We start from the raw sequence: 18,879 nt of genomic DNA, 5'->3' as shown, positions 1-18,879 counted from the left end.
GAACATCGGAGCACATCCGATCAATAACACACATGTATGTATTATGATTTCATAATCTGAATTTGCAACCACTACATATGTACACCATTATATATGTATATTTAGGATCAGATATACTGGGTATACACACAAACAATCTGAATACACACACACAAACACACACACGCATGCAGAGATACACACACATACTCATACATCTGCACATACACATACACACAACAACTTCATTAGCACAGGTAGGGATGCATTGCGAATAGGCTTACAGGAATATTGGTTTCTGTCTCCATTCAAAAACACTGTCAGGCAGCCCGTTCTCTGGGGTACTATTCTATTTTCCATTGAAAACAAACACTTCCTACCAGCTGGGTCAAAGCCAGTCTTACCCTCAATGTGTTCTTTTAGTATCATTGTCACTCCACCAGACATGAATAGGGTCGTTACTGTCATAGTGCTTGTCATCCAACATAAAGCATGTCCTTATTTACAATCTGTTTACGGCTGGGTGGATGTTATTTAGATGCTACCCCACTCAGAAATGTGTCAAATACAGTCTTGTTTTATAATATTTCCTGGTGCCTCCCCAAATGTACTTACAATCACTGCACTATAATTATCTGACACAAAGTCACATAAAGTCACAGCACAGGTCACATGGTCTTGATTGCTCGATTGTTCACATGAGTGGGATGTTACTGTCATGGCCACAGCCACGCCCCCCTGTTGTTTTGGTATTTAACCTGCCCTATTGTCTTCACTATTGTCTCGTTTAGTGGTTTGTTTCGTTAGTTTCATTGTGTCCACCTATGTCTTGTTTGGTTCTGTGTATTTAGGGTCCAGTTTTGTGTCCAGTCTTTGTCTTGTCATTACCCTTGTTATGTGAGTACCCTGTCTGTTCCCCGTTTAGAGAAATAAACCCCTTTGTTTCCCACTATGTCTGCCTTCTCTCCCGTGTTTGGGTCCTACCCCACTTAATTAATTTGAATATTACAGGTTCGATAAAATATAATTTTTCAAGGCCCTCTTTGTTCTCATGAGCGTGTGTCTGTTTAGGTGTGTGTCTGAGTATACCATTGTGGCGCTTGCTGATACATTCTAAGTGGCAGGTTGGTCTTTCGTTAGATGGCCATGGTTGCCTGCGGGCAGTGAGAGGGCTAGGGTGGCAGAGCTGAGGCAGTGTGGCAGGCTGCTGGGTCAACACAAGGTAAGGGAGTTTGAGACATGTCACCCTCCACTCGACCATGGTCCACCTTATATCTATAGCCAGAAAGTGACCTCAGGCCTATTCATATCACTAAAGAGATTAGATAGTTAGGTGGGGGGTAGTGGGAGAGAATATAATAGCCTTTATACAGCCACCATTCTCAAACCAGATACTCTAGTTTCACCCTCGCCACTTACCGGAGACCTTTGGGGGGGTGAGTGGAAGGTCTAATGGTCATTTGCATTTTATCATCTCTCAACAACTTGTCCTGGCCCTATCTGATGTAGTGGAGTGGCTGATGGCTTCAAAGTACACAACATGTGGGTCTGCAGGACAAGATGGGACTTAGTATCTGATGCAGCTGTTGCTGTAGCTACTGGGCACATTATTATACACTTCACAGAACATTTTTCGGCTTATGTTTTTTTAAATCTCTATATTAGTGAAGTGATTAGTTAAATGTTGGAGGGTTAAAAAAAACAAAAACCTAAGTCTGGTTAATGATTTACTTTCAAAGAATGTATTTTCAGGTGCCAGTTATATAAGTACATATTTTCTGCTGCTAAGTACAAAGTTGTATTTTTGTTAACTGAATATTGTATAATAGATGCAAGATATTGGCTGTAACGATGGTAAGACATTTCTGTAAACGGTTCCAAGGTCTTTGTCTTCTCCCCAGTAATTCCATGACATTTACCTGACTCTTTACAGGCCCAGCCCTCTGATATATATCTGGTTTCACATGTTCACAAGTCCCCACAGAAAACCAAAAATATTGGAAAAAAGAGAAATTGTACAGTTCATTTTCTGACACACTGCCAATAAGACTGAGATGAGCCAATAAGACCTCTCGCCATGTTCATGCCTTCATCTTGTCGTCTCTCACAGAATTACCTTTTCTCTGATCATTCTGGCCAAAGAATAGAGCTGGATTTCTAGACGTGATTCCAAAGTATTCAGGATGGCCTTCTAGATTTGGCAAGAGGCTTTATCGACTTAATTGAATCGTTATGAAAGGGTTATTACGTATGAAACCTTCCCCTCTAAACCCTGAGTGCTAGTTATTGCTAAATAATGAAATAAGTTTCGAGTTGTGAAGATATATCTTATATTTTACCTTTTGACTTATTTACCTTTGAGGCTCCCACTGACACCTACATTTAAACAGTAGACCTGGCCTAGCAACATACAAGCCAGGATGTACAACATTATACAAACAACATGATGTGATAAGTAACGGGCACACTGCAAAAGTAGAGCAGAACCCCTTAATCGAAGAAGAAGCTCCTTTCCAATCAGATATAACACCATGCCATGCACTTAGACTCCTTTGTTTGAAGTGGAGAGAAACAATCACTTTATCTAAAGTAGAAAGACATTCTGGGGACCGGAGCGGAAGCAGCACAGACATGGATTTTCGGGAGATGGCACATCCCTCAGGAAGAGACAAGCTCAACCTATGACAGAAGAGCCTAGAGTTAAATGCTGTGTCATGTCACAGGAGATCAAAGTCTGTGTGTGTGTGTGTGTGTGTGTGGCATCTCTGCTGAGGACAAACTAATCCTCTCTGTCACAAATCTAGGAGCTTTAAGTACCAGGGGGAGGGAGAGGCATGCTTTCACAAAGTCAATTTGCAGATGATGTCTAAAAGGATTTTAATTTCCTCACATCTGAATTAGCTTGTTTATGTCAATATGCTTTTCAGAGTAAATGTGAGTAAAGTGTACAAGCAGCATTCAAAGGATACAAGGACATGAAAGAGAGAGTGATAGAGAATGAAGGACAGGCAGTGATGACGAAAAGATGGAGACAAGCAATCGCCGACCAAGTAAGCTGACACAAAGAATATCCAGCATCAAAACTCTTTGTTGGATGCGGGGAAACATGGTTGTGGGTCACAGGGTTGACAAATGCATATTCCACAAAAAGGAGAAAGGTATTTCCCTTTTTTTGGTGGGTAAATGACTACTTAGGGTCTTTCATCTGGCACAATATTATACAGAGAAAAGCACCTAAAGTGCTTCCTCCCTTTCTAACACAAACACTGTGTCATCGATTAGTGTAACCTTGTCCCTGTCTCTTTCACATCCTCATGACATCTTTCAACACACCCTGCCAGACCTGGTGACACAAAGTGACACAAGACACCAGCTGAGTTTTTTCGAGTATTGTTGACACAACCTCAGAGGAGAGGGAGAAACCAGATATGGACACCTTTTCTTCTTCCACTACCTATGAGCAAAGCTGAACCTTGACATCAATAATTAACATTTTCATCTGTGCGGTCAAATAATAGCTAAACACACTTGCTCTAACACTCATAATATACCCAACCCTTTCTCTCTTCCTAGGCATTCCCCTCTTTTTCACTTCCCATTATCTGGCCAAACACATACACACACACACACACACATACATACACACACACACACAATGCATAACCAGATAAGGGCTACCATGATGAATAATTCACAACTGCTTCTGCTGTAAGATGCACTTTAAAGGTTAAGGTTTTAATTTAGTCTCTGCTAAAGTTAATTCCATTTAAAGATGACTCTGTATTCAGGTGTCAAACTCATCAATGGCTCTGATAGTCTGTTTGCAGGAGCATCGTCAGGTTGGTACCCTGTGAGTCACTATGTCATTAGAGTCTTTGTTTTCAACACAGGTATATTCGTATTTATCTGCAGTTTTTTTACTCACTCCTTCTTGTGCCACTCATAGTTTGCTTCACTATGAGGGAACATTGGAACCAACTAATTCAACACATCAGAAGAAAAAGGATGTATCAGCAACGTCTTGTGGATACGGCCAATGCGCCATGGGTAATTATGCTTTCCATTACACCCAGAACATTGGACAAATAATGTAATCTTCTTTCTGTTCTGTTTTTTTCCTAGCATTGCCTCCAGTAGTGACAGTAATGTAGTAATGTAGTGTAGATGTGATTCTACAGACTCCTAGGCTTAATGTAGACAGAGCTTTAGATGAAATGAGACATGAGGCACTTACCTAATACCTGACCCGTAAGAGACTTGACAAATGTCAGTTTTGTTTTTGATTGGAAAACTAATCCTAGTTGTAGACTACACGTCCTGTTGAGTGGAAGTCTGTGGGAGCAAGGACATCATTCTCTCCCCCACACAATGTTTGTTGATGTCATTTCATAAAATCATGGTGACTGAATGGATCTCAAAAATAGAGAATGTTCCAAGGCAAGGGCATTGAGAGTTAACAAATATGAAGGATCTCACCACCTTCTCCTTCTGTTCCCATGAAACACTTTGCCACCAAAAGGACTTCATCACATGACTCTTTCAAATAAAAAACTTTGTAATGGAAAACAGGTATAATTTCAAAAGCATGCCACTTCAGTAGGCTTTTCTGTCTCTGTGGGTCTTCAGCATCCACTTACCAGCTAGACGTGACCATGCATTAAACAAGTGTAACGGCTAAATGGCAGTCTAGAAGACGTTTGGGAATCATTCCTCTTGGCTGCCTCTTAGACCAAGTTGTAGAGCATCACACCACGTACATGGACATTCACTAAAATAGGTCATTTATTAATCCAGTGACACAATTTGCAACTCAACCCAAAATAATTACACACTGCATCCATTTGTACTGTACACAAAGTATTTGTATTTTGTTTAGCAATTTTCCAAGTAATGTAAAAAAAATCTGGGTCATTGTTATTATTATTATCATTATGTCAAACATGTGTCCATAACAGTTGTGTTAAATGAGGCATTCAGTGAGTCTAAAGGATGTGGAATAATTTGCTGGCCAAAGTCATAGAGCGATAAACTGCTCCTTACTGAGATTGCAATCAGCACAGTCAATGCTGTGAATTTCCCTGAATGGTACCTCTTATCAAAAAAGGAGGGTGGGAGTACATGACAGAGTAAAATGCTTCGATGAGAGTTTGACCTAGTTCCAGACATTGACTACAACTAATATAAAAGACACAGGGAAGACATCCTTCTTGGTAATTACTGGAACTGCTGCAGAGTTCATGACATCATCAAGCAGAGGAGGAACACTACAACAGTTTATACGAATGGGATTCACACCATGGAGTAAAAATAATATGACTTACACTTTTAATATAAATATCCATTGATGATATGTTGTGTTGACTTAATGTACACTTTATTATATTCACCCAAATGGCTTTCTTGTTTTAAAAATACCTGTGCTACATACTTGTTAGTCTGTTTTTTTTATTTTTTTATTTACAGGATCTCTGAACTTTTTTATCCAACAGTAGGCTCTGATTAAGAAGTTGAGTCATAATAATCAATCATTTCTCAAGACCAACACGGTGACAGATAAAGGGCGTTTTAGAAGGATTCTCAAAATGCTCTGCAAAGATATGTAGCCTACGGAGGTCCATCACTAATTATATTATCATACACACTTCAATGAGGCAGATTTTGAGTAAGCTTACATTTGTATATCATGTGATTTACATGAGCCTATATAAGCTCTGTAATTGAAACGTTGCAGTTATTCATGTAGGCCGACTATATTTTTAATAGTCAAGAATGCGATAGGCAGTTTCATTAGGCTTCCTCTACGAAAAAAGCTAGCCGGGTAGCAGTAGAGAATATGGCCTACACTAAGCAATGAGTATAGGAAGATGAGGTACACTAGATAGATACATTGTGTGTCGGTAGGCTATTAAATGACTTTATTAGTGCTTAACTTTTTTCCCTCATTATCATTGTCGGTTCACACGACGCGTGACCTACCCCATGGTATACCTTAATCTAAGATCTCCAAACAATCCCCTGTATAATTGTCCCGATTTCTTGAACGTCAATCGTCACAGATTTAATTTGATGTCAACAGCACTCGTAGGCTGCTGAAAAGCGGTGCTGAAGATCACACGATTTTTCTTAACACTCGTAGCAGTTTATGATCAACGCGTGCAGCACAATGTTGGGAACGAAGTTATTCACGCAATGAATCCTGAGAATGAAACTACGACTGAAAGAAATACAGAACAATATATTTTTGCAGTCGCTACATACAAACTCCTTGCCTTCACAATCGGAACCATTGGAGTCTTTGGATTTTGCAACAATGTTATTGTCATCATACTGTATTACAAATTCAAGCGACTTAGGACTCCAACAAATTTGCTATTGGTGAATATAAGTGTAAGTGACATACTCGTGTCTCTGTTTGGAATCAACTTTACATTTGTTTCGTGCATCAAATGCGGGTGGATATGGAACTCCGCAACATGCATCTGGGACGGGTTCAGCAACAGTTTATTTGGTAAGAACATCGCTTGATTTAGTTTGATTCAGCATCTAATCTAGATTGAAAATAATTAAGTTATCATAGTTTTTGGTTTGTTTCAGAGTTGTGTCAGAATAAACGCAAGTAATACACCATCCACAGCCTACGTTTTACTTTAGGCGAGGCAAACCACTAATTAAAGGCTATAATTTACATTACTTGGGACAATTGGGACTATTATTTTTACGCGCCAATTAACACCTTGATTAAACAGTTTCTCGTCATTTACATAGTGTTCTTATACTCTATCCCAGTTGTAGTCTATATGTATATATACCGTGCAGCAAGGTTTTTCCGTGTTATAAATGACTAGTTTATACTGCGTACGTATTTGCTTCTGTCTGACCCACCAAGTTCCAATGTTGATTGTAGCAGGTTGATCAATCCTTGACTGAGCTGCTAATTGTATACACAATTAATAACTTTCACTATCATTCATTAGAGTTATTAATAATCAATAGGAAACGATTAGTGTGATGAGTTATGAATGCAATCTTACCCCCCTTGATCAACTGTGGACACGGAAAGCGCAAAATCTTTCGTTGTCATCTCATCTACAGTTTATTGCCGTGGTCTGGTTTTTATTTTAAAATAACAAACTGTTTGGTACTTTGTTTTCACAATAAGTCACAATGATCAGGCATCTTAATGGACTATTGAGGACTGCACGTGCAGAATATGCAATATAGTGTTAAACTGACCTATTACCTCCATAATGAATCCTTATGTCGAGTCTGTGACTTGAATGAATGAATGCATACTTGTTTCCAACAGCAATTGGCAATGACAGAAATTAGGAAATTGATTTCATGTAAACAGCTCATATATCATACTGTGAATGTCCTTATTCATCTTTACTCCAAGTTCATAAGTTCATTATTGATTTTATACAAACGTGCCACTGCCCTCATCAGTATGTTGCTAGCAGACAGAACCAAGGTCATCCATACAAAGACTCCAATACAGTGCCACCTATTCCCAAGTTTAACTGTCCATCACCTCACCATGATAGGGCAAAGACCAACATGTTTTGATTTTGGTCCAGATAAATAGAGAAAATATTTGCCCGGACATGCTTCTAGACATGATCACAGTTAATTAAATGGATCATTATCTGGGGCTGATGTTTGGAGCTGTCTATCACAGCCAGGAAGGCGTATAATTTGATTGGATGTGAATAGCTGGAGTGTGAATGTGGAAAGTATGACAGTACAGATATAATGGGTGTCTTAAAGTTATTCACAGCATGAAACCAATACTCTGATAATAATGAATCAACATCACAGTTGTTTTCCTTTCTACCTTTGACACTGCATATGGTATATTATTTACATTGCTGAATTCCAATAGTTTGGGATATTCGCGAGTATGTTCGAACATACTCGAACATATTCGAGTATGTATCATTTCCCCACATTTTACCTACCCTGTTGGTTACTTGCCCAGCCTATTATACTGCTCCTCTCTCTCTTCTGATAGGCATTGTGTCCATTATGAGCCTGTCGGCGCTGGCCTATGAGCGCTACATCCGGGTGGTCCATGCCACGGTGGTGGACTTCCCCTGGGTCTGGAGGGCTATCACCCACATATGGCTCTACTCGCTGGTCTGGACTGGGGCACCGCTCCTGGGATGGAACCGCTATAAGTTAGAGATCCATCAGCTGGGATGCTCCCTGGACTGGGCTTCCAAGGACCCCAACGATGCCTCCTTCATCCTCTTTTTCCTTCTGGCTTGCTTCTTCGTCCCAGTGGGCATTATGATCTACTGCTATGGGAATATCCTGTACACAGTACGAATGGTGAGAACCAGTCCATTTTACAGCAAAGGCCACTCACCGCCCAGCATATATTTATTAACATTATATATGAAATTAGATCCAACCCGATTGCTTATAGTTTTATATAAGCAGTTTTACTGTTGATTCACTTTCACATAAAATAACTCTGATCTTCACTGTCCATTCAACACAATGTGATGTTGCTCACCTCCTCCACGGACAGTCAGGGTTTTGTTTATCATAATATGTCACTATATGCATGTACCCCCTTGGTGTGTGCAGTTCAGTGGAAAAAAAGCCTTTCAGAGCTCATTGTCCACAGTAGCAGACATAAATCAGTGGTGTTTATTGACTGTGGCTGTACCTGAGCAGCCAGAATGAGCAACCATGTGTAACTGATCTCATCTGCTTCTCACACCAGCCAGCCTCGCGTTAAAGGATGGCTGCCTGGAAGGATGATTACATTTATGCAAGGCTTGCAGAGCAGTGGACCACACTTTTACTTTGGGAGGACTTTGTGTGTGTGTGTGTGTGTGTGCATGTGTGTATGTGTGCAGGTAAGAGACAGGATGACAGTGGTGTCTCTCTGTGTAGGTGGATGTGGGTGGGCCATAAACTGGTCACCATTTGTAACCCATTGATTCAGATGTCTAACAGCCAGACTTACATATGTCTTTCTCCTTTGAACTATTGCTATTTGGGTAAAGTGAGTAATGGATCAATAATCAAGTGCAATTGGGAATGTGCAGAAATTCTCTTATCACCACTATGACCTCTAATGAATTCATCCTTAGTTCCGACTCTCATTATAATTGTAATCAAATTTACCATGCCTATTAGGTTATATTGTCTGACGTTACGGATCAGTGTTAAAGGGCTAACTCGGCGGTTCTCAGAAGGGGGAGGGATGGGACCGAGTGATTGTGGCCTTATGAGATTCATCAACCCCCCCACCCCTCCACCCCATCCTCCTTGCAGCTGCGGTCCATCCAGGACCTCCAGACAGTACAGATCATAAAGATTCTGCGCTATGAGAAGAAGGTGGCTGTCATGTTTTTGCTGATGATCTCCTGTTTCCTGGTGTGCTGGACTCCATACGCCGTGGTCTCCATGATGGAGGCCTTTGGCAGGAAGAGCATGGTCTCCCCCACCATCGCTATCATCCCTTCCTTTTTCGCCAAGTCCAGCATCGCCTACAACCCCCTCATCTACATATTTATGAGCAGGAAGGTGAGAGGACTTCTGGTAGCCTGCAATTGATGCTTTGTAAAAAGGTTTCCTAAAATCATTGCAATAAACTGCACACGTATGCACACATACATAGAAAATGTATCATGTTTGTTTCAAACGGTAAGACCAGGCAGGTTTTGTTTGGCATAATGTATTGGAAAGTGGACACTAATGATATGGGCTGGGAGGAGGATTTGCTCCTCATTAAGCCTCTAATACAGGCTCAGTCTGTTGACATTTTTCTCTGTTTGGCAGAAAAAACAGGGATGTAAAGTAGTAGTTGGTGTTGTGTAATGTAACTCTGTTCTCATCTTCCTCCACCTATGGCAGTTCCGGCGCTGCTTAATGCAGCTGTTCTGCTCCCGGATTTCCTTGCTGCAACACAGCATTAAGGACCGCCCCTTGACACAAATTGAACGTCCCATCCGGCCGATTGTTGTGCGTGGGGGTAGAGACCGCCCCAAGAAGAGGGTTACCTTCAGCTCCTCCTCTATCGTCTTCATCATCGCCAGAAACGATGTCAACCACCTGGAAATGACCTCCAAAAACAGCCCCTCGTCTGAGGTCAACGTCATCCAGGTGCGACCGCTGTGACCTTAGGGTACACCGTGAAGACTGATCATGCGCCCCATGTCCGGTTCCTGAGTACACCTCAGGTCATGCAACTCTACAAACCAAAATACCAATCTGATGCAGGACTGGCAATGTTGTATTGAACAGAAACGGTTTACCCTGGATTTTCAAAGACTGGGTCAGGGACTTGGAAGTTTTCAATGAATACATTCTGTGAGAAAGTGAAGTCTCCAGCTCCTACTATAGTATCAGACATGGCAACATATACTGTAGCAAACTGGCTCGTTTAGATGTTTTTCTGTAGTTTGTCCAGTTTGATTGGCACCTGTCCTTTCAACATGTGAACCACTTTTCAGGATTCTGGCCTGAAGACCAGCAGCTGCTGAGGAGACACCATCAGGGACTGAACAGGCACACCACAGTTTTCACAAACTCCCTGTGACTTTTGATTCGATAAAATAAATCCTACTTAAAAATATGAACGATGTATACTCTTTCATGGCACACAGCAGTGCAATAAGTGCAATCACTAAGGAATTAAGTTGAGTGTAATTATGTTCATTATGAGGCACGAGTATTAAAATACATTGATGGCTGTAAGGATGAGGTTGGAGTCCACTGGGAGGAGTGATGACAAATCCAGCAGTGCTCCTTAAGAAAAGCTACCGGGTCATCAGCTATGAATAGAGATGAGTAGATTTCAAAAGCTGATAACCTTGCTCAGCTTCAGAGTAGCTCGCAGCACAGCAGCCGTGATCCTGGACTGGCAGGAATTTAAGCCAATCAACAGACAACACTTTTAGGTTAACCTTTACTGTACAACTATACTTTAATGCAGGTGTTTCAAGATGGCCTGTTGTGAAAAGCCAGTGCTGTAATGATAGGGAGAATGAGGGTGGCTAATGGAAACTGCTGGGAGCAGCAGGGGATGTTCCTCTGTGTCCCTATGTCGATAAATACCTCAAGAGTCCCTGTGAAAAGTGGCCTTTCACTCTAGACATCTTTTAACCTTAGAGGAAAAAGCTCATTTCCATCCCTTTTTGAGTGACCCCGTCTTCATCTTGTTTTCAAGTATTACTTGATTGTATTCTGACCACCCTTTTTCCATAATTGCATTTATTCAAAAAATATTGTCTGCTTTTTAACAAGTGTACATACAAATTACTTTAATTGGAAAATTAACATTGTGAAGAAGCATGGATAGCAGCTTATTCAGTCATTGCAATTGATCATTGTCTTTAAGTAGCTTCAGATTTGTTTGGTGGCTGTACTGTTTTTAGTTCCATCTGAACCCCTCTCTCTGAGTGTGAGTTGGTCTGGTCCAAAGAAACACTCAGAAGGGTTTGAATGCCTGCAGCCTGGTCCACAGGTGGTCAACGGGGATTTGGGAAATATTAGGGGGGTGTTTTACAAGCAGGTAGGTGCCCCCAAGCAAAGCAGCTGTGGCACTGATGAGTAAGCCATGGTTAATCACCTGGGGAAAAGATTTCCAAACGTCATTACCTCAGATTGCGTTTCATAACCGACACAGCAAGCACACATTGCAAGAATGGAGGATCCACAGCAAAAGCCTCAAAGGACATGTGATGTTTTTCCCGGTCTCACCACCAACAACATGTCACTCTTTATTAGTCATGTTTTGAAGACGCCTTTAGGTTCTGCTCATCCATCTGTCATTCTCTCTGACTTCTAACTTCCAGATGCCACCAGGGCAGGGAAGGGCACATCTGACAGTTGGAAACAGCACAGGGGACTCTCTCCCACTACACCTACAAATAGTCCTGAAAATACTGGAGCATCTTAGTGAAGCTAAAGATAACTTAATTGTTTTGATTCCTTGCTTGCTAGTTTTAGTAAGAATCATTTTCTGTTGAGAATAATTTCAGTTTTAAAGTCCTAGTTACAATTGCTAGAGTACAGAAGGTACTTCTTGGTAATATACAGTGCAGACACAATTTCATAATAAACCACCTAGGTACGGAATAGGAGTAGAGCTTGAACAAAGATAGGATCAGATAGGAGTCTCTTACTTTGTCTTGCCAATGCCAGCGCTTGATTGCCTCATGGTACCTTGTCCTGGTGAAAGTTACCTGGATTGAGGTAGCATGGAAAGAGACAGAGGAAAGAGATTTTAAGCATCTCCAGTCAAATATCAAAATAATCTGTCCATTTGTAAGATCAATAAGAGGAATTTACCATTGTGTACAAGGGGATTATTGTCCTTGGCATGATAATGTGGAGGAAGTTATCCACATGTTTTCGAAAAAGGAACCATTTGGAGTTAACATGTGCACGCATCTAAAAAATACACAATAAATCTGTTAGTGCACTACAACATCTGTGTACAAATGATTACAAATTCACAAAAATCTGAAGAATACATGAATTATATAAAAGGAAACCAATTACTTTAAAAAAACAATCTGAAGTATTTAAAGCATCTCAAACATTGCGCTTTTAGTGCATTTGCTAAAAAACAAGGTAGCTCATAACAGTGAGGAAGGCCACCTTTCTTCTAGACCCTTCTATAACCATATCCTCAGAAAAAAAGATACATTTAGCTCTTTAATCAGGTGTTTAGCTCCGGCGTTGCATGTGCAAAGACATATGCTGGTTCTGAAAAGACCAATCACGTTGTTCAGAACAATTACTTCCATTGTGTTGGTAGGATTTAATGTATGCATGGATATGAAGTAGCGTGCACATAATTACATGATAGACATCTCTGGATGGTTTACTGTATGCTAATTTGTGCTTCAACTACCCCCAACCATAACACTTTACAATATCCACTATCCTATCATGCACCAACACACGATGCAAGAGTATACATTACAGACAGATAAAAAGGTGTAGTATAGTAAACACAGGTTATATTAGTTAATTCATTGTTCTTTTGATCATGATCAAATGATCGGTTTTGACACGTTCATTGTGTCTGCAGTAGGAAATGCGTATTAGATTGAATGGTAATCGAAACCAATCTTTTCTAAACCAAAAAGAGAACTGTAATTAAGTTGTAGTTCCTCACAATATACTTTTTTACAGATATATAGAACGCATTTTCCTGATGTAAGCACTCTTCAGTGTCACACAGACATCATATTTAGTAAGCCTAATTTACAGTACAAGAATAGCATGAATGATGGATATGGACATTACCTCAACATAGTTGTACATGGCCAGGTCTGCGATGGCGTGGTCGTCTGGAACTCTGACTCTACTGTACTCTGGCAGCACAGCACCTGGAAAACCACCAAGAATTAGAATGTTTACTAATGCTCCGGAAGCTCTGACTGTCAAAGTAAATTTCTTATTCAATCACTAAATCTGACTCATGGACTCACTGAAGTCTTCCTTTAGCTGGTCCATTATTTCATTGAAGACGAGACAGTCTTCAAAACCCTAAGCACAAGGATAGATAGTATTTCTCATGATTTATTGCGCTTTTTTGCAAACTCTATCGCTACTCCTCTCCTACTTACTGCGTTCATGCCTTGCCCATAGAATGGTACCACAGCGTGGGCTGCATCCCCCATAAGGACACACATGTTCCCAAGATGATATGGGGAGCACTTCACAGAGACCATGGCCTGGGCTGGCAGGCGGAAATAATCCTTCTTCAGGGCTTCACTGCAAGACAGACACACATAAATCCCAATCCCATTCAGACACTATTGAAAAGAAAAACATGAATTTATAGGAATTAACTTATTAAAATTAATTAATGTACAAAATTGTCGATACATCCATACAGTTCTGAGAATTACATAGTAGAATGATTTCATAGACAAAAACCCACATTAATATTTTCCACATTAGGTTTTATCAAGCATTGAACTTGCGCTGATCACTGGCTTCAGCAATGCATTGAACTAGAAGATTCAAAATGACAAAGATCATTTGAACTCGTTCTGACAGCACATTGACAAAACGTAAACCTCCATTCAGCTATTTTTTCCTTGTTGCTGACCATTACATCAACCCTGAAAAAAATGTAATGAGTTACACACCTCAACTATTCCTACTGTCCAATATTTCCAAGCCCTATGTAGCCTACTGCTCATCTCAAATTAATAACTCATCTCTCCAGGACTTGTAGACACTGTAATTTCTCTGCTAAATGCATAAATGTAATTTCACAGTTCACTGAAGATGGGTGTGGTCTGAGCTGCTCAAATGCAGGAAAAAGCAAGCATGTGAGAGAAACGAGAGGATGGTGGGAGATATGAAGGTAAAGAAGTACTAATGGAAAGAGTGGGAAGGAGGGCATGGGTGTCTTACACTCCTATTAGAGGAATGGTATCTGGAAAGTATTTCTCGAAGAACTCGATGACCTGGTCACCTGTGGTGAGCTTCTCAAACTCTTCAAAGGGCATGAAGAGAGTGCAGGTAAACGTCTTGTCCTGGGAGCAAACAGAAGGAGCAAACAGTATAAACCGCCGCATATTTACATACGGGTGATTATATGCTGAATATGTGTTTCGGCATTTGAACGGAAAGCGAATGTTCTACAATTAGTTGAATCGCTATGCAAACTAAAATACTGGCAGTCAGAATGCGCAGGATGTGTGATGGACAGGAGGCAGATGCCTCCTCATCTATCCAGTAAGCAGGTGTTATCCACTAGTATCAGGAGTGGTGTTTTCATAGCATTTTTTCCCCCTGGCAGCGGGGGACATTTTACAGGCCCTAATGTGTGTTGAGTGCTGAGCGTCAGTGCCAATGTGCAATAGAATGAAGTACTTTCACCTGGCTGCACTACAAAGAGTGTGTGTTCTGCTGAGTCAGTAAGGCAGAACTATCATTATGACATTACCAGAAGGTAATGTCCCAGGAAAAAAAACAGGCCAGGGCCCAAGGGACATGGGGAAAGTGTTTTTAGTTTTTGTTTGTTTGTTTGCGCCATTTGGGCAGTTTGGTGTGTATACAAACATACAACATATGTTTTCACATTCTTACCAAGTTTGGCAATGCTATCATCATGAACGTATTCCTTGGCCAAATGTGCAGAAAGTTGGGCTTCATAGTAAACTGGAACAAAATAAAACAAACAAGGTCATCATTCCAAACTAGAAAACATCTCCACATCAGCTTCCCATTGATCAACATCGGATCAATGGCACCTCCAGACCTAACACTGTGCTGAGGAGAGGATGAAAGAATGACATGATCCATGACTCACGTCTCCGTTCCGGGGCGGCATGGTGAGCTCCAGGTACCCGTGGGGGATGTACGTCTGGCTGTAGTTGAAGCGGCTCCTGCGCAGGAACTGCTTGCGGATGGCCGAGAAGGCTCCATCACAGCCTACTATCAGGTCCGCTTGGATCTCCTCTTTGGTTCCTTCAGGCCTGCACAACAGCAACAACCCAACAAACAGCAACAACTTATCAATTTATGCTGTGTCCCAATTTTTTAACTTTAAATACTATTTGTACAGGTAGATAAACATGCTGCATGGTTTGGTTCAGAAAGTGTTTCATGTTTTGAGATATGCGGGCAATTTCTACCAAAGATAAGCACCAATGACCTGACAATTAGATTGTTAACCAACTCATTGTAAATAATGACCACTCATTGAGAGAATGACCACTGTGTGTGTGTGTGTGTGTGTGTGTGTGTGTGTGTGTGTGTGTGTGTGTGTGTGTGTGTGTGTGTGTGTGTGTGTGTGTGTGTGTGTGTGTGTGTGTGAGAGAGACAAACATCTATCAGTAACTATTTACCCAATAAAGGTCATTGCCCCTGTTTCAGCGTTCCAGTCCAGTAATTTGTGGTCAAAGTTCATCTTTGTGTTTGGATATGTCTCAGCCTCTTTTGAAACAAAAAAAAGGATTACACAAAGATCTTATATGACATATAACACCCATGACATAACAGTGCCATGTTTTCAACATACTCTGTGGCAATGCAAATGTTGTGCAAAAGCTTTGACAAATTATTATGGTTCTGCAAAATGGAACATTATAGAATGGCTATTGAGGATGGGTTTGCAACTGTTATATACTGAAACATCACCCTTGGAGCATCCAAGAATGGCCGGTTGTTCTGTGACTATCGGCATTCAAACTGGCACACATTGAGAAAGCCCCTTGATCATTAGGTTTACTCTGAATCTGAATCTATAGTACCTAGTTAATTGGTCTGGCTTTTGGAGAAACCCGTTCTAGGCCTGTGAGTATCTAGACAAATTCAGTCACACTTAAAAGTACGCCTCTACTTTTATCCTGAGGCTTGAGATTCATTAAATATTACGAATAAGCTTTTACAGAGAAGAAACACTTCCCCTGACTTCAGACTCTATAGTCTACAGCCTGGTTAGCTAAAACACAGGGGAAATCTCCTGAATTGGATTTAAAGACACTCAAATTATTTAATAAGCCAAGTGGAAATTAAAAGACACTCCCTGTCTATGTTTTAGCTTTAACTTTTTCGAAGGTGTAGACTTTTAACATGGATTTAAAAAAGTCTGATTGTCTATCAGCACAGCAGGCCATCGATCAGATCCCTGCTAATCTAGATAAGAGTGCTTGGTGCTACATATTTTATTCAATGACATTAATAAGTTGTATTATCATCCTACCTGATAGAAGTTCTTTGTTGAGGTTGGCTCTGTCTACAGACAGAATGTACTGAGAAAGAGAACATGCTGTGATGTTATAAATACATCTCTCTGTGCTTTTGGTCACTTAAATCACTGATGTATTTAACATATTTGGGTGCTTTAAGAGCTCAGGGAAAAAAAATTAAGTGACATCATACAAGCTGACAGTGTGATGCAAGACTCCTGTTGTTTCAATAACCTTAAGTTACTGTATGTAGTGGGTGTTCATGTACTGTTGTGTGGTTGGGTTAACTTCATATATCTTAGAGAAGTTATTATAATATAATGATCCATCCATGTAGCAGTCTTTCAGAAGAATGGTCTGAAGAAGATCTTTGTGACAACTTCAGTTACATGTGTATAGTCACTTTACTGTCACTGATATTCTGAGACTAAAATGAGAAGCCCGCTTAAATGTGTCTCTTTAGTGCCGTCACATTTCCAGGTGATGAAACTTAGCAGCCAATTATTGTTATGAATAATGGGGTATTTTGGGGATGGAGGTCATGTTTGTTTTAGTAATTCAATGGCAAATGATCCTGTTTGTGTAACTGTGCTGGCTGCTTATGAATAAACAGTAGAATTCTTAACAGCTAGTATGGAAAGACTAAAGACTATGGTACAATATCATTCAGGTTACATCCAGCACATACTCTTGTTTGAGTGGGTGATTAGGTAAGCTATGTGTAGACTACCTGGCCCTTCTTGCCATAAGGTATAGCGGACTGTTTTCCATTCCGGGAGTGGATCATCCTGGCGTGCATGGGGATTCCCTTGGAAACAATCTGAGAAGGATTTCAAATCAGATTTTAACGTCTTCTCACATTTGAAAATTGATCATCATTACTGTTAATTGTGCAGGCAAGTTATAGTTCATTGCAGTTTCTTACAAAACATGCTGACGGACTATATTCTAAACAGCAAGTAGAAGTAACGAGTAAAGATAGGGTGAGGGCAAAGTTCACTGTCCCTCTCATTACGACTGCCCTTGGATGTTTATTTGAAAAGTAGTTATATTTCTGTCATGCTGGAAAGGCATGGAAATGTAAAAAAAAAACACTTTGGATCAAACCAATTAACAAATGAAATGTGGAAAAAGGGCCATATGAATTTCAAAACATGCACCAAATGTGGGTCAACATAAATTGCTGACCTAAAATGCTGGAATAAAATATTTCCTTAAATTGCTAAGCAGACAGGACATGGGGAATGAACATTTGAGGCTTGTGAATACATTACATTATATAATTCAAACTGTTAATATTTAAGAAAACTGCTTTTACTGCCATTTCCATTTAGATGTTGAACACGAGAGCCTGGGAGTGAAAGGGTTGAAATGCTTGACCACTGATAGGGAAGGGTAATGATGTCAAACAAACATACCTTGTCTTCCATCCCAACTTGCTTCAGAGCCTGACGGCCCCTGTGAGATAGGGCCAGGTTAATACTCCGCCCCTTCACTATTTTGGCTTTGCGAATGTCTGATTAGAAGCAGAGGCAGTAGAAAGATTCAGGCACTTCCACATACACCAACGACAGTATGAATCTATGTCGAAATGCTGAAGTGACAGTTTGTATGTATAAATAAATCAGTTTGTATAATGATATCATTAAACACTTTTAAATCAAATGGCCTACTTCGGGTTCTAAGCATGATGGGGGCTGTAAACTTGATGTTAGGTAGTGTGGGAGCACTGAGTGTTGATCATGCTTACCTTCTCGAGATTCAAATACTTCCACTTGAAACCCTCTTTTTGCAAAGTAGCAAGCATTCAAAGCACCAACCTAACACGTGGTTGAATATACAAGGTATGTTAAAAGTTGAAAGGTGTACTGTGCTGGCTGCTGTAGTAGCATACTTAAATAATAATGTATCGTAACTAAAATCAGCTCTCAATATAATATTCACTTTTACTTCAAACAAATTACAAATAATAACTTACCAAACCACCCCCCACTACAGCTACCACTTTTTTGTTGCTGGATGATCTTCTGTCAATGTTTGAATAATCCATAATTATTATGTATGTGTATGTCGCTTTAGCGCCAGTGTATTGTAGAGTATCCGTATACCGTTAAGTGATTTGGGTAAAAAGAGACCCACCTGTTATAGTCCATGGCCAAAGATTTGGGGGAGGAGCGAACTGAGATTTTATAAAAGTCACCCACGGCCGGATTGTCATACA

At 40.4% G+C, this 18,879-nt stretch overlaps 2 protein-coding genes across 3 annotated transcripts; one reads left to right on the top strand and one right to left on the bottom strand.

Annotated features, from left to right (window-relative positions):
• Positions 1-5,881: 5,881 nt before the first annotated feature.
• opn3 (opsin 3) lies at positions 5,882-10,648 on the top strand. Of its 2 annotated transcripts, XM_062464639.1 has the most exons (5): positions 5,882-6,487; positions 7,991-8,310; positions 9,268-9,519; positions 9,850-10,098; positions 10,449-10,645. In XM_062464639.1, exons 1-5 carry the CDS (start codon positions 6,169-6,171, stop codon positions 10,476-10,478), a joined length of 1,170 nt encoding a protein of 389 aa, XP_062320623.1. In that variant the 5' UTR covers positions 5,882-6,168; the 3' UTR covers positions 10,479-10,645. The 2 variants fall into 2 exon arrangements, with proteins under 2 accessions (XP_062320623.1, XP_062320624.1); XM_062464640.1 differs by having other exon boundaries at positions 5,883-6,487; positions 9,850-10,648.
• Positions 10,649-11,266: 618 nt separating this feature from the next.
• On the bottom strand, positions 11,267-18,793 carry LOC134022412 (kynurenine 3-monooxygenase). Its single transcript, XM_062463915.1, has 15 exons — positions 18,637-18,793; positions 18,409-18,478; positions 18,077-18,174; positions 17,389-17,478; positions 16,673-16,721; positions 15,816-15,903; positions 15,278-15,443; positions 15,055-15,126; positions 14,377-14,498; positions 13,578-13,725; positions 13,440-13,497; positions 13,255-13,337; positions 12,289-12,390; positions 12,123-12,182; positions 11,267-11,566 (listed from the first exon to the last, which is right to left on the bottom strand). The coding sequence occupies exons 1-15, from the start codon at positions 18,706-18,708 to the stop codon at positions 11,426-11,428; spliced, it is 1,419 nt and encodes a 472-aa protein (XP_062319899.1). The 5' UTR covers positions 18,709-18,793; the 3' UTR covers positions 11,267-11,425.
• Positions 18,794-18,879: the final 86 nt, after the last annotated feature.

This window comes from Osmerus eperlanus, chromosome 6, assembly GCF_963692335.1.
Source record: "Osmerus eperlanus chromosome 6, fOsmEpe2.1, whole genome shotgun sequence".
Lineage (NCBI taxonomy): Eukaryota > Metazoa > Chordata > Actinopteri > Osmeriformes > Osmeridae > Osmerus > Osmerus eperlanus.
This window is presented reverse-complemented; position numbering and strand designations above follow the sequence as displayed.